This window comes from Brachyistius frenatus, unplaced genomic scaffold (genome assembly GCF_029030835.1).
Source record: "Brachyistius frenatus isolate BFR_SWC_R1_liver_20210118 unplaced genomic scaffold, ASM2903083v1 Contig_1, whole genome shotgun sequence".
NCBI lineage: Eukaryota > Metazoa > Chordata > Actinopteri > Embiotocidae > Brachyistius > Brachyistius frenatus.
The window spans coordinates 8,266,168-8,292,234 of NW_027210600.1; the positions used below are offsets into that span (position 1 = coordinate 8,266,168).

At 41.1% G+C, this 26,067-nt stretch overlaps 1 protein-coding gene across 2 annotated transcripts in view; it reads left to right on the plus strand.

The window, feature by feature from the left end:
* Positions 1-19,497: 19,497 nt before the first annotated feature.
* Positions 19,498-26,067, plus strand: part of si (sucrase-isomaltase) — a 68,965-nt gene continuing 62,395 nt past the window's right edge. Inside the window, exons 1-6 of one of the 2 annotated variants that reach the window (XM_069687644.1) lie at positions 19,498-19,562; positions 21,246-21,369; positions 22,438-22,523; positions 22,817-22,937; positions 23,808-23,917; positions 24,203-24,354. In XM_069687644.1, coding sequence (XP_069543745.1) covers positions 21,246-21,369; positions 22,438-22,523; positions 22,817-22,937; positions 23,808-23,917; positions 24,203-24,354 — 593 coding nt within the window. In that variant the 5' untranslated portion in view covers positions 19,498-19,562. Of the gene's footprint in view, positions 19,563-20,377; positions 20,413-21,245; positions 21,370-22,437; positions 22,524-22,816; positions 22,938-23,807; positions 23,918-24,202; positions 24,355-26,067 lie in introns of those variants that run through there. The other variant, XM_069687558.1, reaches the window with a different exon arrangement.

Genomic DNA, 26,067 nt, shown 5'->3' on the forward strand with positions numbered 1-26,067 from the left:
GAGGATATGGCATATTTTGTGTTGCATCGATGGCAACTGATGGGTAGTTTATCGGTTGCTTTGCTGTAAATGTTCTGCAAGGCTGTTTTTCTGGAGTTGTTTTTTCTCTCATTGTACTTCAGTTAAATTGTTCATCATGCATTTATCATTAAGTTGCAATATGTAAAGCGCTAAGCCTATTAACACACATGTAATGACACATAATTCTGCATCAATTGACTGACTTAAACCATAACCATGACATTGCTGTTTCAAATTAGCTCGTTTAGAAGATATGAGGTATCATAAGCCTATTAGAAAAGCTTCTGTAGGCTCTCCCAACAGCTCAGAATTCACTCTAGCCATGTGCTGTCAGTAAATACAAGTGGAAATCTTTGTGTTGAGTAGAGTCAGTAACCTGACAATAGCTATGTGGGTTGCTGATATGCTTTGTAGGTGTTCCCCAGGGGATGTGGTTTCAAGTGAGGTGTGGTGTTATATTTTCCTCCTCTCCTCTGGCATTTTTGCTGGAGATTTGTTTTGGCTTGCGGATTTTGTTTGACTTGTCTGTATCGGCACTGCACAGTGGAAGAATTCTGCTTTCAGTTGTCAGTCCACCTATGCGCATCAGCGTGTGCGCATGGCTAGCTAGCTACCTCTTATTTTTTTCTTCTTCTGCTCCATCAGTGTTTGTTTGTTGATGGGGTATTTGAGAGTCATAATTATCCCGGTCCCAGATTTGGAATCACAGCACGGAATGAATAGTGAGAGGAGTAAAAAAAAAAAAAAAAAAGATGGGAGGAAGGGATCAGTTTGCGAGCACTATTGATGGGAGGGAGAGCACAGACAAGCAGCTTAAGAAAGGGTGAGAGAACATGGAGTCATCAGGATTGGAAGGATGTGGCACTTAAAGAAAGTAGGGATTTTTCTGTTGCTGTTTTGTCCCTGAGAAAAGCTGTAATTGACCAATTAACCAAAGGGAGGGCCCAAAGCAGAGACAGCATGTTAGAAAGGTACCGATAGAAGATCGTGACTACTTGTATTTTGCATTGTGTGTGTGTGTGTGTGTGTGTGTGTGTGTGTGTGTGTGTGTGGTTTGATATGCTTTCTCCGTTTGGGAAACAGGGAATTATCTCCAGTTTGCTGAAAAAGCCAAACTGTCTCTGGCCATGGTGCTGAAGTTGCAGTGTATTGCAGGTGCTGCATACAAAAAAGGCACGGCCTACTTTTTGTGCATGCGTGTGTGTGTGTGTGTGTGTGTGTGTTTGTGTGTTTGGTGGAAGACATGGGAAACACTCTCTTGCCTGTGTGTGTATTTGTCTCGGGGCTTGCTGGCGTTTTCTGTGCCATTATGCTGATGGCTTAACTGGCTTCGAGTCTTCTTTGTGGTGCCATACAGTGCTGTGTTTAAATCAGTGTCGTGAGCCTGGCAATAGATGTACTTCTTTGTAGGGAATGATTTTCTGCCATACACTTTAGATGCCGGGCCTTTCATTACTGATGCTACACTACGCTGCACCAATTTGACGACTTGCACTGTGTCGACTGGTATAATCTGCAGAGGACAAAATGTCAGTTGATAAATTTGCCACACATTAGCTTAACTGATTTTTTTAGATTAAGTATAAGCTATTTTATACATCAACAGAGAAGTTAAAGAAAGTCCAAAAGGAGGGGGGGGGGGAAACACTCCAATTGCTTTCCTTAGTCCTGAGATCATGAAAAACCCTTTAACACATCACTCAACTGTGCTGCAGTGCAGGAGCTCGACTGACCCAGTATGTTGAAAGAGAGAGAGGGGTGGAGGGAGAGAGAGAAGAAAGGGGTGCAGGAAGTGCTAGAGTGAGAGTGAGGGAGAGAGGGAGATTCTCAGCCCTCTGCTACAGTACTTCTGCTGCCTTCTGTGCTGTAAGGCTCTGCATTCGTATTGTTTGCCTTGTGAATTTTTGGAGTCCCCTGAGACTGTGGCCCTCTCTCCTGTCTGAAAATACTGCAAGTTTAGGAAAAGTTGCAATCATTTGGTCCTGCTCAGCAGTGTGTGCTGCAGTCTTAGCTCTTGCAGGTAAGAAAGATGAACAAATCTGCGTCCTTATCCCTCATTTGAGTGAAGAGGAGGAGGGAACAGGAGGCTTAATTTCACAAAATAAAATATGGAGCACGGTGTCCCAGGCTGGTGTTCTGAACAGTCCATTTCTTTTTTTGTTCCGCAGTGTCGGGCCTACTTTGTGCTATAGAAGGGCCTGTGGTGAATATCCTATCGACTACTGCAGTCGTCTTCTTCTCATTTGCCTCCTCCTTCCAACGAGGGGACATTTGCGCAAGGTCGCTCCTCTGTCATCCCATGACACCCAATTTGATGTGGTTTCATATTATTCTCTTCAGCTTTGCCCCCTTGTTCTTTGTTTTCGTTTCCTTCTCCATCACTGTACAACTGTTTGTCTTTTCCATCTTTTACTCAACCCGTCTTTCTCTCTCTGTCCATCCATGTATTTCTCATTGAGAATATGGACAAACAGCAAACTGTTGACCTGCTGACCTTGTCACTGCAGTCTGTATGGCTTGGGTGGGTAATATTCCACTGGCACTAGTTTAGTTCAGCCGTGTAGTCTATGATTCGCTTTAGTCTCCAGGGATGGGTCTGTAACGTGTGTGCGTTCGTGTGATTATCTATCTGTGTGAGCTAAACAGTAGCATTGCTTTTTTTGATAGGGCTCCATAACATGTCCAGTAACATAACCATACCAAGTGACCTGAGAGAATGGGCCAAACTGGTTGAAATCTGATAGATGAGAGAGAACAAGCCGGTACTTGTTTTGTGCATCCAATATTGAGGCCATGCTGGGTTTTTTTTGGTTTTTTTAAAGGAATTCACAGCAGAATGGTGTACAGAATATCACATGTAGCATTATATATAACCTCAGCATGATGGTTGCCTCTCAGTTTTTTACTTGACTATTTGATTTTCAACAATTAGACTCCTTGTTTTTACATTTGATTTCTTACTTTTAATTCAAATAAAACCAATTCACAAAATTTGTTCTTCAAGTATCTAAAATGAGCCTGAATTCGTCCATTTCGTTTTTTTGAGAAATTAAGTTGAAGATGCAGACATGTGGTGTCTCTTTTGTGCCAGTGTGCTGTGGTTTGCCATTCAGCTGCTCTGATCAGAAATGGTTTATTCGGCCAAGGCCACCTGCTGGCTGTTTGTATAGCAGATGTATCTGGTTGTTTAAAGTGCATGATGCTAGAAGCCTTCAGGGGGTTCATTGCTGTTGCAGATTTAAGGGATGTGTGGTATTCAGAGATTTAGTGAAAGCAAGATCTGACGGCTGATTTTAAAATAAAAGCATCAAAGCACGTGTTAAATTTACACCAATAAAACCAGCCCTGAATGGTGTAATGCAGACTGCTGTGCCAGCACTCTGCAAATTTGAGTGGTATTGGGATTGTGAATGAGGAGGAAAATAAGTAAGAGGGAAGTAGGGGTGATGACTGAAGATGAGACAAGAAAAAGAGAAAGAGAGAGGAAGTGGAGATTGAAGGGAGAGGCTTCTCTCATTCTGCTCTGCGTCGGCTCAGTTTGCAGTGCACTCGTTGGGTGTTCAGACATTTTGTGTGGTTTTGGATGGAACATCCCACACTAATGCTTTTAAAATGTACTACAGACTTAAGCAAAGTACATTTGCATGTGATATAAATAATGTATGTTTCAAGCAGGGTCATTCAGGGCTGAATTTATGAGGTCAAGTGAGGTGCAATGCCATATTGCATCATACCTGAGGCAATATAAATATCGCTTTTATACATTGTTATGCATAATTGATCAAACATCCGGCTATTTGCTCGCGCACACACACACACACACACGCACGCACGCACGCACGCACGCACGCACGCACACACACACACACACACACATACAGCTGACCGACAGGAAATACAACAAGACCTTTTTTGACAGGGCAGGGCTAACTCTTTGTAGGAGTGCATTCGCGCTGCACTCAGTGCATATCATCTGTTTGTGTGTGTGTTGCTGGATTTGGCTGTTTGATCAGCTTGCTTACTTCTGTCAGTCCGAGCCACGGTAACAGCACGTAGAGGGCAAGTGGAGCAGGAGGAAGTGACTGAGCAGTAAATGGGTGGAAAGAGTGATTTAGGACATGCAGCCAAAATCAGAAGGCAGATTTTTGTTGTTGTTGGATTATCTGTTATGTTTCCCTTTGTGGCGTGGCAAATTCTTGACTCCCTGTTTATATTTGAGTCAAGCTGCTATTGTGTTTCAGTTTAAGGAGCCAGGGTGGGAAAGTTTTAGAGCGGTTGCATTTCATGGCGACAATTAATGTGCAGCACAGCCAGGCATCGCTGCTTTAAGGCTCAATCTATAATTCCCTTTCATATTGATTACATACAAGTACATTTTGGTTGTTATTTAAAAAAAAAAAATTGCTGTATTTACAAATGTGTGTGTAAACAAGACATAAACATCATCATAAAATACAGCCAACTTAGATACACAGGAGCTGTTGCCTTGTTTGAGATGGAATGAAAAAAAAAAAGACAGCTGTGTTTGAATTTGTGATCTTTGCATGAGGATTCATTCCACCAGAACTATTGTACGTGCACTTGTGTGTGTGTGTGTGTGTGTGTGTGTGTGTGTGTGTGTTCGCGCGCGTGCGTGTGTGTGTGTGTGTGTAGGTAGGTAGTCGCTGCCTTTGGCCCACCAGAACAGACCAGTGGCGTACTCTCGCCCACTGATCTGATGTCAGCCAAACATTTCTGCTTCGTTAGTGAGCGTAATGATGCTCATATTTGATGTGTGTGAGAGAGAGTGTACGGCCGTAACGGTGATTCTGCGCGCGTGTGTTTGTGTGTAATGGTGTGGATCTGTTGTTGTGCTTGTGAAAGTGCTCCGTAAAACCTACTACAGCAGAGAGGGAGAGATTTGTGGAGAGTTTTGCCTAATGAGCAGAGATCACTTGCATTGTTAGTGTTAGCGCAACAATAGAGGAGTGAGCTTGATTAAGGCCTGCCGGCTTTTACAGGGCCAGCACCCCCCCCCCCCCTCCCCTCCCACGCATGCACACGCACACACACACGCACACACACACACACACACACACACACACACACACACACACACACACACACACACACACACACACACACACACACACACACACACACGCCTTACACATTTCTATAGGTCATAAATGTCTTGATGGTGAGATTCACCGCTATTAGAGGTATTTTTTCGAGCCCGACAGCTGCACTTTTTGGATGACGACTTACATTTGAAATGTATTTTTAATGGGTAGAGCATTGAGTTAGTGTTTAATTGGTCCGGTGGAAGCCATGCCAACTGAGTGTTGTTAGACCATGATGTGTGTATACTATGTTAATATAACCTAAATTGCAGTCCTCCCCCTTTGTTAAAATGGTCTTAGATCACAGGCAGCCAACACTTGAAAGAGCTGACTTCAACATATTTATTCGTTGGAATATTCTGCAATAAGATTTAACGACACTGCTTTTATTTACCACTCCTATTCTGCGACAAATATTTACTAATCATATCCTCTTTGCTAAGTTCCCCAAGCCCAGAAACAATACAAAGGCGGACTGCACATAACCCATAACACCATGCAAAGTGGAGATTAGAACCGAGGCAGAAGGGAAACGCAAAATTGTAGATGTGCTGAAACTGTTTTGCAAAAGAAAAGTATATCATGTTTGGACCTTATAGAGCTGCCTGCAAGTGTGAAGGTGGGAGGGCCAGTGTCTCCCCTAAGTCACAGCCAAGCGATTGTGTCATTTCTGTGGTGGTGTAAAAACAGTCCCACCAACAGGGGTAAATTGAAGGTAAGCACTCTTTTTTGTTTTGTTTTTGTTTTTGTTTTGTTATTTAAAGGTTTCACTGATGTCTGTTGGCTTACAATCCGTTGCTGCTGCTGCGTGTGCATTTGTTTCTTTGAACAATGTCTGGAGAGTATGTGGGTTGTGGAGAGAATCCATAATGCAGCCCTATAATTCAGGCAGCATGCTGATTCACGATCACAGGCAGGACAAAAGCAGTTATGCTTGCATGGGTGTTTGGGGTGCTGGTTTTGCAAATCAGCCTGTGTGCGTTACGTGTCGGCTTTGCTTGGGAATGTACGGTCTATTTTTGCTGATATTTCCGGTTGGTGTATAGACCCGTGTTTTCCCTGCAGGCTTTTGTGAATAGTTGTGTGTAGACAGGTGCGTGCTTTTTTTGTGTGTGTATGTGTGTGTGTGTGTGTGTGTGTGTGTGTGTGTGTGTGTGTGTGTGTGTGTGTGTGTGTGTGTGTGTGTGTGTGTGTGTGTGTGTGTGTGTGTGGTGTGTGTGTATGTGTGTGTAGATAGACACTATCTGGCAGTGAGGCCAGAGCTCAGCTGTGTGTTAGTGAAGCTGATAACCCTTTGGGAAACACAACGAGACAGAGAAGAACATAGACCCTGCAGTCTGAGTGAGTGACAGTGAGTGAGTGAGTGAGTGAGTGAGTGAGTGAGTGAGTGAGTGTGAGAGAGGGTGAGTGAGTGTGAGACAGGGCGAGTGAGGGTGAGAGAGGGTGATTGACTGAGTGAGTGTGTGTGAAAGAGTGAGTGAGTGAGTGAGTGAATGAGTGTGTGTGTGTGTGTGTGTGTGTGTGTGAAAGAGTGAGTGAATGTGTGTGTGTGTGAGTGAGTGTGTGAAAGAGTGAGTGAGTGAGTGTGTGAAAGAGTGAGTGAGTGTGTGAAAGAGTGAGTGAGTGTGAAAGAGAGTGAGTGAGTGTGTGAGTGTGTAAAAGAGTGAGTGAGTGTGTGTGAGTGTGTGAAAGAGTGAGTGAGTGTGTGAAAGAGTGAGTGAGTTAGTCTGTGTGTGAAAGTGTGAGTGAGTGAGTGTGTGTGAAAGAGTGAGTGAGTGAGTGTGTGTGTGTGTGAGAAAGTGAGTGAGTGAGTGAGTGAGTGAGTGAGTGAGTGAGTGAGTGAGTGAGTGAGTGAGTGAGTGAGTGAGTGAGTGAGTGAGTGAGTGAGTGAGTGAGTGAGTGAGTGAGTGAGTTAGTCTGTGAGAGCAAGAGTTGGATAGTGAGATAAAAAATAAAAAAAAGAGGAAAAAAAAAATCCCCCACCCACTTCCCTGTAAGCTGCTGTCACTCTTCTTCCCGCTATCTCCTCTTCCACCCTGGTCTTTTTTTTTTATTTTTTTCTTTTTTCCCTTTACTCCTTCCTTCCATCTTGCCTGAAGAGGAGAGGGCAGGGTGTGATAAGAAACCAGGGGGAGAAGAGGGGAGAATGATAAGATGGAAAGGCTAGGTGAAGAAAGGATGGGAGATAAACGGTGTAGACGAGTGAAATTACGGACACCAGACTAGAGACTGACAGGAGAGAAGTGGGGAGAGAGCAGACAGTGGAGGTGCTGTAAAGGGTAGGAACTATTTTTAAATGTCGGATGTATGAGTATGCTTAACCGCTTCAACTGAGTAATTTTCTGGGCTGTATGAATAATTTGGCTTCGAGAATGACTGAGTGCTGACAAAAAGAGCAGAGCAGGTGATGGACAGGCAGGTGAAGAGGATGAACTGTAAAACGTTCAGCTCTACCTTCTATCAGTGTAATTTGGACTGGAACTCAAGGCTCGGGGCCATTTATCATCATTTTCAGAGGTCATTGCACCAAATTATTTTGTTAAAAAAAAAAAAAAAAAAAAAAAATGATGTCGCTGAGGATATGCAGGGAGAAATCACTGCTTCATTTAATCGGAGCGTTGAGCATTTTTTCCTGCTAGCATCAGGTCTCCGAGTGGGACAAGAGATGTGGGCAGATGAATAGCTGGGCAAAAGGGAGGAGGGGTGGCGATATAAAAAAAAAAAAAAAAAAAAAACGATGACAAACACAGATGTGCATAAGGCAGCTGGAGCTTCTGTCAGTTCCTTCTGTATTTGAGAGGCAAAAACCTAATTATTCTCTCAGGCAGTTCATTGTTTTGTTATATCTTAGACACAGCATGAGATGGTGTCCCTCTCTCTCTCTCTCTCTCTCTCTCTCTCTCTCTCTCTCACACTGGAGTCTCTTATTCACTCTCTTCTTTCTCTCCTTCACCTCACATCCTTATCCCTCCCTCCATCCCTCCATCCCTCCATCCCTTGGAGGAGCAGCAGCAGCAGCAGCAGTAGCAGCGAGTGATGGATCGTTCAGGTCGGCAGGGTTGACAGGCGGGTTGACGCAAGAGACAGAGAGAAGGAAAGACGCGGTGTGCATGTGAGTGTGTGTTTCTGAGAGAAAGAGGGAGAAGAAGAAGAAGAAGAGAAGAAGAAGAAGAAGAAGAAGAAGAAGAAGAAGAAGAAGAAGAAGAAGAAGAAGAAGAAGAAGAAGAAGAAGAAGAAGAAGAAGAAGAAGAAGAGGTGGTGACTGCCCTCTTCCTCTCCTTTACCCTCCGTTTTCTCTTCCTCTCTCTTTCTAACAACCCTTACCCCTTTGCTCTAAAACCGTCTGCTGATAGATGGACCCACATGTAGTTCCCTCCCTCAGCCGTCTTCCTTTTCTATATGAGATCATGGTTTTACAGCTGTGTTGGGGAGCAGCGGTAGCCCTGAGGCCCGCCATGGGGAATGTAAATGAAGAAACATATTTACTCAAGTGATTGCAGATAAGTCATATTTAAGGAGAAAAAAAACAATCGCTTTAAGGAGTTGGGAAGTGTACTGCACAAAGGAAAAATACTACAAAGATAATGTACTTTCGATGGTTCTCTATATTGAATAATCCCTGTTTGAATAAATCCTATTTTCTCTCAGTCTGTGTGGTTACAGCCGATAGCTGGAAGCTATTGTATCATCATTATATATCACCCCTTTACGATATGCACTGCCTTTTATTCCAGCCATAACCATCTAATACCTCTCTACCCTCATTTAAATACTATTTAGCTAATCACATTATAGCGCCTTACTTTGAAGAAATGTATTCCACCTTTAATTTAATCCTGGAGCTTCTTGCTTTACACAATTAACCCTTTGACATGTATAATCTCGTGCATGGAATGGAAGTGTAGTGGTCTCAGCAGTGCACACGTTTCCACGAAACACTGAATTGCTTCTGACAGTGTTTATGCTGCAGCGGTCTTTGGTGAGTCAAAACTCAGAGCAGAAAAGTATTGATTAGCTCCAGAGATACATAAACCGTGTTTTGTACATAAAAGATACTAAAAAAACCACACAAACAAAAAAAGCTGTTTAACATCATGAAATGGCCCTCAACATCTATATTGAAGCCTTTATCTGTATTTCACCCGGTCGTATCCGAGCCTGTGCTACAACACAGGAGTGAAATCCCCCAGACTGTTTACACATTGCTCATCTTGGTGAGAGACGAGAGGGCAGAAGGCACAGGGCAAACAAATACCATCCACTTTTTCAGCATTTTGGACACTTAACCGGATGAATAAACGCTCAAGCATGCATGAGCAAACACAGCCAGGGTTGTGAAGGAGGTTGGAGTGGACTAAAAATGAGGTTGTGCCAGAAGCTGTATGCTATCTACGTGAGGCAGGAGGAAGTTTTAACAAACCGTGATGCAGTGGGTCACCGGATGGGCTGCAAACTCTTGACAAAGGGCTATCTTATATTTGTAAATTCTACATTTATGACCGGATATTATTTCACAATATTTCCAAAGTTTCAAGCTAGGTAGTCAAAACTCGAATTGGTTTCACCTTTTTATATCAGTGTGTCTGTGAGTGTGTGTGTGTGTGTATCTGTGTGTGTGTGTGTGTTTGTGAGTGTGTGTTGTGTGTGAGTGCACATCTGTTCTGTGTTTAATGATTGGTTACCCTTGTTAAACCAGAGCCTCTGTCTCGGTGTCGAAACGTTGTTTCATGTGTGTATTTGGACCGGAACACTTAAACAATGGTTCAGCTCTCTTGTGTGTGCCTGCCGACCTCATTGCTTGTATGTGAACATGTGCTGAATCTTGTATTGTAGAGATGGACTGGGATAAGACGTGGGGGGAGGGGGAGAATAAGTCCAGGCTACGCAGGGACTGCCTGTGAGCTTCTCAGTCATGAAACAAGAATATCTTGGAAATTGGATATGGCTGTGTCTCAGGTATCAGCCAAGAACTGATTTGGGATCTTGGTGGTGTGTGTCACTGAGTGTGAGTTGAGATGAGTTTTCGCTCATCGGTATGACAGCACGCACTTCTGTAAACTAAATTATTGTCAAGGTTCTAAAAGGACATACAAAATTGAAGAAGCTGTTATCCTTTCAAGTTTTACCTTTGCCAAAACATTCATTTAGAAAATATTAACATCAGAATTACAGATAGCACCCGTCATATTCCAGTATTATTATCTTTCCTATTTGTATTCTGTTCTAACAATGCTCCAACAGTTTTTACATCACTGGATTTGTTTTCTCTTATTTGCTCTGAGTTTCATCTCACACATTCACTGCTGTCTTCTCTGTTTGGGTACTCCAAAAGTGGAAATCATTATTTTAAAAATTTAAGCAACATCATTTTATTTTTCCCCCTTCTTTTTGTTGTTCTTGTCACCACAACATAAACAGAAAAGTTACTGTATATGATCAAAGGATGACAAATTGTCAATCATAACTACTTGTATGTGTGTGTGTGTGTGTGTGTGTGTGTGTGTGTGTGTGTGTGTGTGTGTGTGTGTGTGTGTGTGTGTGTGTGTGTGTACATATTGTAGGTCTAAGATGAGAGTGGTCTTGTGAGACCTGATTGAACCACTCCCCTGGATTGAACTAGACTTCAGTAAAGCCTGACATGGCAAAGGGCTAGTGCTGAGCTCGCACTGCTTTATTTATCACTCCAAAGTGAGTGTTAGTGAGTGTGTGTGTGTGTGTGTGTGTGTGTGTGTGTGTGTGTGTGTGTGTGTGTGTGTGTGTGTGTGTGTGTGTGTGTGTTGACTTATTTTGGCCTCAGAGTGTGAGAGAGGGGGCGGGCGGGGAGGGGGGGGGGAATGCATGCGTGTGCACGATCCACACGCATGCACACGTGTGTTTGGCACCACGGACTCGGTCCAAGTTCTTTGGTTTCTCCTTTTTAAATACATGATATTTATACCACAAGGACAGTGATGAAGTGCGGGTTTATTTGCCTTTGTGCGCACATGTCTGTGTGTGTGTGTGTGTGTGTGTGTGTGTGTGTGTGTGTGTGTGTGTGTGTGTGTGTGTGTGTGTGTGTGTGTGTGTGTGTGTGTGTGTGTGTATGTTTTTATAACACAAGGACAGTGACGCGGAGAGGAGCTGCATACTGATCAAGAGAAGTCGAAGAGAGGGCCTCTGTGTTGGCAGGCAGAGACACTCAGTCATTCACCTAATTTAGGACACACACAGACACACACAAACGTTCCACCGCAGAATCTTTCTGATCATGACGCCTGCAAGATCTGCCCTAAAAGATGTTTGGAACAGAACAATTTCGTACTTTATGTTTTTGTAATTTTCACTGGAGACTAATAGGTTATTTTTTTTTATTTGGAAGAATTGTAGATATGGCATAACTCTTCATCGTCTCTGAATCAGCACGGAGGTCAGTAGAAATGGAAGGAGGAAGGGAAGGGGGCGAAAAGAGCAGAATGAAGGGAGGATAATGGAGGAAGGGAGCAGAGAGAGACGGCAAGTGAGGGGGAGGAAGGGTGCGATCAATAGAGTCTGTACTTTGAGAGCGGAGAATCTGCATATCAGGGCGAGGGAGGGGAGTAGGTGTAGAAAAACGAAGAAGAGCACAGTTACGTTTTCACCTTTTGTTTTCACGCGTTCAGGACGCAAGCGGGAAGAAAGAGACAGGATGGCAGGTGAGAGCAGGAGGGGCGATGACAAAGATGAGCCCCTCGAAGTCATGTTCAGGGAGGGGAAAAGGGCATTTCTGATTGGAAGATAATAATACATATACAGAAAGAGAAGCTGAAAGAGAAACGGAAAGAGAGTCACGCTGCTGGAGGAGTGAGAGTGACAGACCGAAGGGGGATTTATAGTCTTTCGCAAAGATAGGCACAATGTTTTCTTTCTATGACACACACACACACACACACACACACACACACACACACACACACACACACACACACACACACACACACACACACACACACACACACACACACACACTGTGTGTGCAAGTTCACCCGCTCATGTTGCCATGGTAACGAGGACATTCGTTCTTGCTACCAATACAGCCTGACTCCCAGCCTGATGAGGGAGACTGGAGGAGAGAGGGAGGGAGGGGGGTAAACTAGCTAATTGAACTTAAAATGAGGATGTTAATTTGATTAGAAAAGTGAGTAAATTGGAATCTCGTGGTACAAAAATTCCATATTTTTTTGTTAAGTGGTTTTTGATCAATGTTTGAGCAGCATGTTGTTATTTTGCAACATCAAGTAAACACTGCGGGGGTTTTTGTCAGCAGCATTTACTTTTTTATGTACTTTGTGTTTAGGTGCAGTGTAATGCAGAGATCATGCCATTGCTATCAAGCTTCAATTTCAGGTCAATTTCAATTATAATTTTAAACGTACATAAATGTATCGAGCACGAAATATTCAAAATATATTCGAAAGATGTTGTGAGGGACATTTTGGCTAGTCCTCATTTTCTCACCATTTCAAAGGACGGTTTGAAGATAAAGACTTGGTTTTAGGTTAGAATTAGGTTTATGTTTATGTTTGGGTAAGGGGCGAAGGAAGGCATTACTTCAGTAAATGTGTTCACAAAGAACCATACAAACGTATGTGTGTGTGTGTGTATTTCATAAACATACATTTCTTGTGGGTTAAAGCTAAACAATAATTTCTCATATCAAGTTAATATTCAATTCTTTTTTTTTATGTTTGTGTAGACTGCAGTCAAAAACACCAATAGATTCAACCTCTGTAAAACACACTCGGACTCAGAAACACGTCTCAGCAACTTGTCCAGCTTGTTTCTTGATGTTTAGATTTTCTTTTATCTTTTCCTCTTTGAGTTTGCTTGACATGCAGGGATGATGAGTGAGAAGTTGTGGCTGTTTTATAGGGGCTGCAACTGCCGCACGTTACTGTTCTACACGTTCGTCTTTACCAGAAAAGATCAAACACACACGATATTACGCATAAATGCCCACGTGGAAGAACAAACTGCAAGCAGACATGATATTGAGTTCCATATAAGGCTTAAAGCATCATAACCAGCTGCATTGCTTTAAGATACTGTTGCATCTCTTTTCAGGCAAGCTGAAGAACAGGATCAGCTGCACAACACCCACTTCAGCAGAGCACATGTACAGTATATCATTGTGGGAACTGAACCCTGGTGCATCCAGTGACTGGTGGTCTTTCTCAACAGCATTATTACCAGAAACTCTGCATTTTAGGCACTTTAGGTGTTTAGATTCTGGTCACATCAAATATTGATCTGATTCAGTGACGCGTTCATGCTTTAAAAAAGCCCTTATTTAATTATTATGGTATTTCATAGCCAACTTAGATCTGTTTTCTTTAACTGAAAATATCAATGTCTCTCAAAACTAAAGACCAAGAGTATGATGTGGAGTTGATTAGTGTGTTTTTCACAATGTTTGTCCAGTGTTTCTGTGGGGATATACGTAAGGAAAGGAACGCAAATACACAAGTAATGTGACAATTATCCGTGGATGACTGAGTTTTGTTTGTGTGGTGTTTATTGTTTGATGGCATGACTCTTTTGCTTCCGTCAGCACGGTCAATTTAAGATAATTAGCTGTCAGATGATATTAGCCTTTAAATCTCCTATGCAATATAAAAGAACGGCAGGGGGAGAGGAGGGAGTAGTCCAACAACTGAAGAATATTTTATGTGCACGTACACAGGAGACACACACCAATAGCACACTTTCCTCTTCTACTCAACACACATATGTCAAATACTGAAACATCACAGACTGCAAGCAGCGCAGCAGCAGTAGTAAAAAGATCTCAGTGGAGAATGAGAACGTTTCCCCATTTCTTTCCTTACTTTTCTGCTGCCTCTGTAATATATTACAATTTTACTGAACTCCAGTCCTTCACAAAGTCCCTGCCAGGTTCCTCAACATGACATGAGACAGAGAGAGGAAGATAAATTAAAAAAAAATATTCACACTTTGACCTTCTTACAGCAGATAGTAGCAGCTGGTGAACTTTGCACCGAGTGTAAAAAACAACAACACGAACACCCACAAATAAATAGATAGAGATGAATCATTATACCACATCAAACACAGCTTATCAAGACTTAGCACTGACAGTTGTTAACATACTCATTATGTTATGAGAGAGTGTGTGTGAGTGGGAGTGAAAGTATATTCCTGTCAAAACATGCAGAGTAATAGCAGGAATGGAAGACATTTCCCTAAGGAATGACTCAGTAGAATCCTGATGAATGTATGTCTATGCGGTTAAACTTGGGCATATGCATTTTCCTCTTCATTCTCTGTGCTGTTTCTACCCCATAGGGCTGTAACATCTGTGCCAAGCTTATGGGGAAAACTGCATAATGGGAACACTTAGATAGGCCACCTGCATACTTGTGCAGCCATCGGTGATATAACAGCTACAGTCACTCGCACAGACACAATCACACAGAGCGAACAACTGCAACTCCACAGTTTAATTGCTTGATGACTTTGTCTCCTACGAGGTTGAAAAACTATATCAACATGGGCAGTTCATTGTTATGCCACCACTTCCTGAGCCTGATTTCTGTGAGGCAGAAAGCAAACTGAGAAACCAAACACATTTCTTAATGTGAATCAAATTAGAATAAAATCACATATTAACTGCCCTATTGACATCACTTAATTTTATGAGCTCACCCAAGTTTAGGTTTTACATTGGAATTGAACGGTATCTTGGATCTGTTGGGCCTTTGCCACCTTTTAACCAGCCAGCTGGGTTTATATCGACCAGAAGTACATAACCCATTTTTTTCCACAGTTGACTTCAGCACATTGGAGACATTGCAGCTGTGGAACAGCGCAATTACTCCGGCATGGAAAAAGCAATGCAAACTGGTGCTGAAAAACTGGTCAACTGAATCCATTTAATTAAGTGTATGTGTAAAGTTTTATCCGCCACTCATTCTGGCTCAAACTGCACTGATTGTGTACATATGCTTGACTGATCACCTATGATGACTGACAGTACAGTACAACCATGGAAAAGACAAGTTTTGTCCCTAAATGAGGTTAAAAGGGACGACTCAAGGAAAGCAACTTAACCAAATAAAGATCTTTGCTTCTGTAAATATAATACTGAGATAACATTAACATTTCTTGTGTATTGGTACCGAGTAATGAGGTAACAGGAAAAAATACTTTTGTTAGGAAAGGAATAAATTGTGTTTTGAAAGGTTTCCACCGGATTCCAACCTGGCACACTAACAGTCTTTTCTTTCTCGCATACAAAAGCCTGGGACACCAGGTTAATTAGTGATGCTGCTGTTTGAGTGTTGTGTAGTATGTTCGCATGGACTGTAATTACGACCCCCCCCCCCCCCTTGTTGAGTTACCCAAAAGAACATACTGTAGCTGCTTGTTAGGGAGATCGACCAACATTTAAAGAAACAACTTGCAAAACTGTGGATTCCTTAAGAGCCTCTTTGGCACTGGGGTTAAAACAGATGAAGAGGTAATGCAACAGAAGGGTACTTACTGAACACAGAAAGATGTGGTTATTGTTTTATTGAAATTTTGTTTTTCAAAGTGAATAACTGAATGGTAAGTAGAGGGCTCATACAAGGTGGTTATAAAGACCATCTACATCTGGTATCAACCATTCCCAACACTTCTACGAGGTCTCTGAGCAATGACACCTATTCATGTCTCAGTGTGGCGAAATTACATACAGAAAACGGCAAATGCTAAGAATGCTTCGGAAACGGGTGGGTATTTAGTCACGCATGGAACGATACAGATGGACCAAGGATAATCCCACTGCGAAGAGGTGAATCATCAAAGGCAGTGCTCGGCAACATCTGGACACCACAGACACCAGCAGTTAATAGGATTGAAATCTATGTGCACATATTAGTAACTCGCTGCTTCAAAATAACAAAATGTGTGAATTTGTGCACTTTTGTAATTTTGCGCACAAACTGGCATGTTGCTACGGATCTCAGTCAATTGCAGAGCAGCATGTGAGCAGCTAGCAGCCATAGCAAACAAGCACAGAGACAAAAAAAGGATACAAAAAAAAATCGAATTAAAAATGGATGAGGAAAAAAACCAATGCATGCTTTCCGTATCTGCGTGTCCCCAAGGGTCCGTGTGATGCAAATGTCTTCCACCGAAGTTCACAAGGGTCCACGTGGAAGCTTCTGCAGACGACCATGTGGAGACGAAGGTCTGTTGCCTCGTGAACTGTACACTGCCATTACTGTCACAATCATAGGCTTCTGTGTCCTCGATTGACAGCTGCTGATTAGAGAATGTGACAATATTAAATTGAGGTAAGGAATGAAGTGATTCAGTTGCACATATTTAGCAGTTCAAGGGTAAGAATGACTCATTCCTACTATACATGACAGAAAAGCAGAAGGAGTTATAAATTCCAGCCAACCTTGCGATTATTATTTCATAATATATGGCAAGGTTTGTTTGGATAAATGTGAATGACAGATTGAATCAGCAAAAAAACAGAAAAATAAAGTCCGCATGGAAAAGTCTCTGACCTCGAACATTATATGAAAGAGTATACAATTGAACAGTAGTCAAAGTGAGTATTTGCTTTTACCTTTATAGTCAATTCATATTTTGATCTGTATATTTTTTGGTAAATATTGGCATATTGAGATCTGAGCAGACAAAGTATTGGTTCTCCGAGATTCATGGAAGATCCCTTTTAATAGTCCCCTGCACAAACAGAAACACATGCGCAAGAACACACACATAAACTGGGTTGGTTGGCAGCTCTCAATGTTGAGTGCCTAGTTTTAAAGTGACTGGATCAATACAGGGGAGTGAATTGCCAATTTCAGTTTGTTCTATTGAAATTGGCTGGCGCTGCATTCTGGAGGGAGAGCACCTGAAATTGGCAGTGGCAGAGTGGAATTGGATTTGTAAGGAAAGAAAGACGGAGGACTGAGCAGAATGATCACAGGAGAACTTGGACGCCTATATCTCTACACATGTACACACACACACTCGAAGATGTCCTTATGTCATTGCTTCACACGTGGCCAAATTATGGAGACAGTGATGCATCCCTTCTCCCAGTCACTGTCTCGCCAAGATGACAAGTCTCACACACACACACACACACACACACACACACACACACACACACACACACACACACACACACACACACACACACACACAAAGCTCATCTAGGCCTCTTCGATCGTAGACTTCATGGCAATCAAGCTCAGTGTTGGAAGAGCAGAGGATTTTCTCTAGATAGTGAATAGCTCATTCAGTTGATTCTCTCCATTCTGTTTATTGAGATGACATGGACTGAAGCCATCACCATGTGTACACAGTGTATTGGCATGGATGGATGTCTGGCCATAGAAACTGAACACAATTTAGCTTTGGGGTTTTTTCTAGCTTGACAAGCTAAATAAAACAAAATAAAAAACGGTTGTGTGGACTTTGTTTACCTCTGCATTTGAAGGATCCACAGCAAGTGGCACCGGGCAACAGAGAATAGAGGTGAGTGTTGTTCATCACTGCTGCTGACCTGCTACATGATGATGATTCTGTCATGGTGTCATTGTTAGTGTCACACAACAGGGTGCAGTCATCTGTCTCCATCCCACAAATCTCAAGGAGCACTTTTACAAGACAAAGACAAAGAGTGTTAAAATAAGAGACAGTTGCAGTACCCATAGTAGCTAGCTCTGTGACTCCAGGTAAAGCCCTGTACTGCATTGCCTTACTCGCTTACAACTGTGGTTCAAGTTTGGGGAAGTATATTTGTTAGATTCTTCCTAAAAACTTGATTGAAAAGGTTTATACAATTCTCATGTCTGTGTGTAAAATGTAGATAGGGTTAGTTTACCTTAGCAGAAAGGCAGCTAACAAGGAACAATGGCTAGCCTGATTCTGTCTAAAAGTTAAATAGAGTTGTATTCCATCACCTTTTGTCATGATCCCTGTTTCTCCTTCTGTTTCCTGTTTTAGTTTGTCATTTAAAAAAAAAAAAAAAAAAAATGTTTTTGTCATTTGTTACTTCACTTTCTGGCCTTGTGTTTCCCACCTATATGATTAATTACAGCACCCTTATTGTTTTGTGTTTTTAATCTGCCCCCCACTTTCTTCCTCTCCTTAGTGTATTTCAGTCTGTTTCCCTTTCTTAGCATCAGTTTGCTGTTTCTGTTCTTGGTTAAGTCCATGTTGTTGTTTAGTTCATTTTTTTTCAGTTCTCTAGTCATGGTTTCTGGTTAGTGTCTCTATTTTTCTATATGCAGCCAATATGTTGCCTGCTTCTGACAGCTTTTGTTTGTTGGAATCCACCACAGTCCTCTCCCCATGTTTAGTTTCACCGTTAGTCTTTGCATCTGAAATGTCTTGTTCCAGCTCACTCGACTTGGTTTTACTGCTTGGTGTTTTTTTTTGCATCCAGAACCTTAGTTTTGATTAAAACTTTCCTTTTGTTTTGAACCTGTATTATTACCATGCGTTTGAGGTTTTCTTTAAAAAAGGGGCTGTGTGTTGGAATATCTCTTGGCCAACCAGCTCCTTGCTCGACCAACATATTTACCATACAAACATGGAAGTCTCATCCAACTCACAGCAATAAATACAAAAATGTACATTGCCCAGAATGTCATACTATTCCTTTAAAAGTATACTTTTTTCTGTTCATTTGGTACCCAAAGGTAGATGATTTGCAAATTCTTAAACATGTAAAGTTACCACGCCTAACTACTGACAGCTGCCACATGTAACCACATGCATGCAGTGACTCTTCATCATGTTGGACCACACTGTAAAATTACAATATGAAAATACAACAGTAATTTTTAAGCTTTGATCATATGATGTATTACCAGCAATACAACCTGTAATCTGTGTGAACTTTAATCTATTCTAAAGAGTTGCTTTTCTGAATGAATGACTGTTTCTGCCACATCAGTTTAATTAACTCCCGCCAAGTGGGTGTAAGAGAGTACTCGCATGCGAGTTAATCACCCACTGTGATCACACCACCACCTCGGTGGTAATCAAAGATTACTCAGGCTGAGTCATTATAGGAAAATAAAAATACACAATAACCTTCTGATAATCTATAACTATATAACCATAAAAGCATGCACAGGCAGACACACACACATACACACCCATTAGAACTGTGGAATCAAATGCGATAATGGGACTGATTGTAACAAGCTGATATGGGGGCTTTTAAACTGCAGTTGTTTTCTCACTCTGTCGATGGTTATCTGACATTTTTATAGCTTTGGGCTCCATGCTGAGACTGTAGAGCACGCACGCATGCACGAGCAAAAGAACATGCCATGCAGTAAAGGACTGGTGAGCCCCTTTGACCACAATGCATCTTGTGGATTATAAATTGCTATCTCACTTGAACTCAGAAGCACTTTGCCCCGATCATTGGAGAGAGTCAAGGTAAGGCTGCGGCCGCAGGCTGTGTAGCTGTTCAACACAAAAGCGAATAGTCTTTATCCTATGTTGCAGTTATTATACTCTACAGCAAGTAAACATTCTTTGCAATGTGTTGACTATGACTATGATATTTGTTGATGATACAGTATGATTTACAATCTGATGTTGAATAATGATTATTACTGTGATTCTAGAGGGATTTCATTTTTTTATAACTACAACATCAACATATAATTATGATGACTTCATGTTGCATTTCAAAGATAATTCTTGTTATATCTACAGACTTGCAAGAAGCAGATGGTCATGGCTGTCATTAAAAGAAATATATTTTTTTTTTTACATTTTGTAGCTTGCAGATGTTTGAGTTATGCAGTGCCAGTCATATCACTGTGGACAGACGTTAATGATAATGTTGTTTATGTGTAGTTCCTTGCCAGTAGAGTAAAAAAAAAAAAATCTGTAAATTGCAATGCAGCTCAGAGGAACAGATGTCTATGGAGGGCTTTGCATTGAGATCTTTTTGTTTTGTTTTTGTTTAAATGCACACTTCACTGAGCTACACTTTTTTTATGACAGTTTGAAGCATAATTACAGTTAACAAACCATGTCTTTGGTTGACAACAAAGTTTTAAATAAGCAAACAAAAAGCATTAAGTAGAAGTTTTAATACAAATTCAGATAATATTCTGAACTACTTGTACTCATGGACGTCTCAACAGCACAGTTATAAAGTGGTGTTAGTTGTTTAGTATCAGACTGTCTGTGTTGGGAGACGCAAACTGATATGCCGAGTGAACGCTATTTTTAGGTGGTTAGTGTAAGCTAAATGGAAGACTAGTGAACCTCAAAGGTTTGGACTGCATGAATGTTTGTGCATATTTTTTGTTTGATATTGCATGTTTGCTTTACAGCGTTTCTCTGTGATATACAGATGATTGTGAACTCACAAGTGCATGCACCCCTTTGACTCTCCGTCTCTGTTTCTACGCCTTCACCTGCTCTTCACAGCACATTAAACCGGATAGCTATAAGCTCTCTCTCACACACACACACACACACACACACACACACACACACACACACACACACACACACACACACACACACACACACACACACACACACACACACACACACACACACACACACACACACACACACACACACACACACACACACACAAATAGATGCACACATACAGACATTCACCTTGTTTTTGTCTCCCAGAGTATACTGGAGTGAAGCCTAATTGCTTGAGTGATATGATGGGCGCCTTTGCAAAGACTAAACTCGCCCTATAGTTTTGTAAACTCTCCTTTTCTCTTCTTCAAACTTTTCTTCTTTTTCCTTTGCTGTAATAATTCCTGAGTTTAGTGCCTTTTCATAACTTTGTACGGGTTTATGCAGAATCCAAGGTTAGTGCATAGAAAATATGTGTCTGTCAGATATGTGTTTACTATATAAAGTATATCAATATATTTTTTGCAAGTATGTGTGTCTTGCCAATGGGCCTCATTAAGCAAGAAAGTTTTTAGACCTTTGAGACCTTGCCTTTAGTAAACTTGGTGTCATTAATGGGTGTTAATGATGTTGGCCTTTATAATCATTCTGTATATATATATATATATATATATATATATATATACACATGTGTGTGTGTGTGCATTTGTTTGTGTGTATCAGATGGGGAAAAGGCGGTTCTCGGGGTTGGAGGTGATCTTAATGGTCCTCTTTGCATTGATGTTTGTAACAGCCGTTACTATGATAGTTCTGTTTTTAACGGGAGAGCCAGGAGTCGTTAAAGATGGTAGGTGAACTAAACATACACATAAATAAATATGCAAACCTAAAACCTAAAAAAAAGTTACATTTTTTTATTAACTTTTTGAAGAAATGTAACTTTGGTCTGAAACCATGCAAAGCTCATTAAACAAGAATATGTCAAAACTGAAAATATATGGCTGGACCGTGTATAAAATGCTATCAGGGTTTTAATTTGAAACATAGACAGGATGTTGTGGCATTGATAGCCATCAAAGGGCAGGACCGACTATTGTGGTCCAGCCAAAAAGTTTGCTGACACTGCATATTGGTACATATTGTAGGTCATCATCCAAAGAAAACTAAGATATTTTCAGTCATGGTTCAGGGAAACAGGCACTTAACCCTTGTGTTGTCCTTTGGTCAAAATGACCCGCAGCTGTGTTCAACCAATTTCTATTTTATTTTCATATTTTTTGGGATCATTGGTGACAAGGAGGCTATGAGGGTTTCTTTAAAGAATGATGACCAATGATCCCCAAAAAAATATAAAAATATAGAAATAAAGTAGAACTTGGTTGAACACAGCTGCGGGTCATTTTGACCCAAGGACAACACAAGGGTTAACTTTGTATTATTTTAGATGTGTCAAAATATGCAATGATAAATGGTCCAACAAGTCCTTCAAAATAAAATACTACATCAATTTCTCTTTAGAGCAACACATGTTTTATGACTTGCCTATACCACTGCTGTAACAAAACACTGCTGAATCATAAATCAGTTTAATGTTTGGTAACAGAAAATAAACATTGGTCTCTGGGGTTAAAAAGGTCTGATATTAGTTGGTGGGACCTTGGTCGTCACGGTTACAACAAGGTGGTTATGAAGCCATCTGGTTATGGTTAGACAACCGTCCTTGTTTGGTATTAGGACATGAACAAAGGATATACCATGACATTACTTCTCCCCTTTGGTTCATTGCTCACATGAATATCAATCTTAAACCATTGAATAGGCCGGATATTCATTTATTTTGGTAAATGTCCTGGGTTTTCACTTTGAAATGTAGATTTAGTTGTTGGGCTTGAAGCAAACATTTCATCTTTCGCAGAAAGTACAGACGTCTTCGTTCCTCAGTGTCCCAACATACCTCTGGCTGAGAGAGTAGACTGTTTCCCTGATGCAGGAGCCTCCAAGGTATGAGTCACCGTCATCTCCATGAATGCACAGTAATACTTGTAGAGAAGACCTTGAACCAAAAGAGAGGAGAGTTAAAGCTCCCTAGAAAACGGATCTCCTAACAACTGATACAGCTCAATTGTTGCCGCAACTGAAAAAAGGGTTATTGATAATGATGGTGTTTTTAATCATAATGATTATTAGTACCATGGCAATGGTGATAATAACATTGTTTATAGTAGCAGTAATGACAATAGTGGCAACATGGATAATGATAATGATAACAACATCAACTTTCCTACTTCCTACAGCAAACATGTGAGCAGCGTGGATGTTGCTGGGAGCCACTGGATGAGAGAAATGTTCCCTGGTGTTTCTTCTCAACCAACCATGGCTACACAGTGGAATCAGTGGAGCAACCAGATCCTTATGGTAAATCCCTGTTTCCCCTTTCTCTATCCCGCTTCCCCACTCATGTGCTTACCCACTGAGGGAATTATTCGGCTTTCTATTTAGCTTATTTTCTAACTCTAACTGCTCCACATTTCCTTACTCTGTTGTTCTTCCTCACATCACACGTTTTTCCTTTTTCACTCACTTTGCTTGAGGCATGCTTTTCTGTGAAATATGACATGGATGACATATCAGAAAACATGATTGACTTTGCAGCTTGCAGGTTTTTCTATTTCCTACTTGATCTCACTGCCTTCCGTGAACGCATTTATTGGGTAAAGGCAAGAAAGAAACAATGGACGTTTCATATGAAGTCTGAACTGCATAATTTTCAGTCACATTGTTGGCAAAGTATATATATATATATATATTTTTTTAGAATGTTTGTGTGACGAAGGTGATAAAATGCCTAGACTGAGAGGAACACTATCAAAAATACTCATTTGTCTTGGCCAGCCTGAGATAGACAGAGGGACTTTAATCAATACATACAAATAATGTATTTTTCTAATGCACTTATGTTTCCAGAATAAGTCAGGAACTTTTGCACAGTTCATCCAACAATTTTTATCTCGAACATAGAACTATTTCAAAAATGTGCACGTGAGTATTAAAGGAGTAGTTTGACTATGTTGTAGTTGGCAGGCAACTAGGGGAGACTGCAGGGAGTTACTGAACTCTAATATCGATAAGTAATACCACTATTATCACACAATAATAGTATAATTATTTTGTCGTTTTAACTGCATTTTGAGTGTTAAGTAGTTAAATGTGATAGATTTCTTAAAATTAATATTAGGTTTGTATTATACCTTTAATTTGTCTGTTGTCATGTGTTTAAATTTGCAGTAATGCAAGCCAAACTGAAGCGAAACCCCTCTCCTTCTTTATTCGGAGCGGATGTACAAGAACTGTCATTTCACGCAGAAATGCAGTCAAACAATCGACTCCGATTTAAGGTGAACACTGACAGATACTTAATCTATCTTCTCACTGTTAAACACACTTCTTGCTCGCTCACAAATTCACACATCCACATTTTGACAACAGCAGATGAAACGGCGAGATAAATGTGGTCAAGTCAAATTAATTTTCAAAAGCAGTTCTGAATCAAAGAGCGTTGACACAAATGCGGTACAGAACAAAACAGGACAACATGTACACAACAAAAGAACATACTGTGCATGACCACGAGAAAGGAGGCTACACTCACACTGCTCCAATGGTTGTTTCCTTTCCCTCAGATCTACGATGCCCAGAGGAAGAGGTTCGAGGTGCCCCATGAGCACGTCGGTAGCCTCAACAGTGACCCATCCAGCCCTATCAGCAACACACTGGAGATCACACACAATCCCTTTGGCCTTACTGTGCGCAGGAGGGAGAACAGTAGAGTCCTGTGAGTGCTCTCTATGCGTGTGGTCCATTTGAATTTATTTGTGATGGATGGGGTTTTTGTCTCCTGGCTGGATGAAGGCCTAGTCTGCCCTTTGAGTAAGTGCAGTTTTCTTGCTTGGGGCAAAACGTTTGCCCCTAAGGCAATTCTTTATGTTGAGATGAAGCTCACTTAAACTTAATTACTGATTACTCACTGAACAGAGTTATAGAAGAAGAAGATGTAATCATTAACAGATGATAGCTGGCATTTCTGTCCAAGTTAGGAAGAAAAATACCGAAAACTGCAGCCTATACTGAGTGTATTTTATTCAAAGCTTTTGTCAATAAGTGGGATTTTCTTTCTCACGGTACATCTTATATGTTATTGTCTAGGGTTGAAGCAAACAATCATTTTAATAGTTGATTAATCAGATGATTATCACTTGTATTCATTGTTCTGTCCATGACATTCAGCAAAAACTGATAAATGGTCATCACATTTTGCTAGAGCTTTTTAAATTGCATACTTTGTCGAACCAACTCTCAAACCCTAAAACATTAAATTTACAGTAATATATAACAGAGACAAGCAGCAAATCCAGGATACCTATTATTAAGTAATAGCAATACATACGTTTAAGTATAAATGTGTGCTCATGTGGGAGATAATCATAGAGCTATCAAATCTAAATGTCTTGTTATTACCTAAATACCTTTATATTGTGGTGTTTCGTTGAAAGTGTGGTGCTGCATTGGCTTCAATGTAGCTGCTATAAAGGGAAGTAGCGGAAAAGCTCAGTGAAGACTATAATAGTGCCAGCAGGATGGGTCTAAAGCTGAAACACAATCCCTATATTTAAAGGAGATATGTCATATAAAAAGGTCGGCATGTGGTTTCACCCCAAATATTTGTATTGGGTATCTGTGGCCGGCATGTGCAGTGTGTTCGCTAAAGTGATAACGTGGCGTAATCTATTGATGGCTAGCAAACTTTAGAGGAGACCCACCATTGAGCCACGTGCCGGGCTGTCCTCATGTCCTCATGTTAAACAACAAAGGTTGAGAGTTATTAACGTAGTTTGACGCATATTTGCGACTTGCGCCGCCACTTCTGCCGTCCAAAAGCTCAATACGGCGCAATACGGCCTGTTATGTTTAATTAACCGACTCCGATGAATGCGTAATGACGTCTGAGCGAAGTGAGGATGCGGAGCGTGCGTCTGCCGCAAACACTCACGAGCACACAAACGACCAACGTCTACTTGCCGACATGAAAGTGAAACGTACTTACTTTGGTGTTTTTTTTCCCCCTGTGAAGAAGCTTCAGATGCGGCTCTCCAACAGAAAAATAACAAAAATAAAAGCAGGGTCTTTGTCTTGTTGAGAGGTATGAGGGCATAGTGGAAACAAGTATTGCAGCAGGGGGTTGTTATGGTAAATATTATTATTAAGATGGCATCTCAATCTATGTGCAGAGTTGATTATATAGATTCAATTCTAGAGTCAAAGTAAATGTCATAGTACCTGAAACAGAATATAAGAGAAGCCGAGTTGCGGAATATTTAATTTGCTGTCTTAGTTCTTGCTTTCCAGAATCCTCCCTGTTGCCTTAGTGAATTGAGAATTGACAGTTGCCAATAGATTAACATTGATTCTTTCGATCTCATTTGATGCAAGTATGCCAGAAACCCTCCGAGTTGGCCGGAGCACCACATCAACCCATTGTTATGCAATA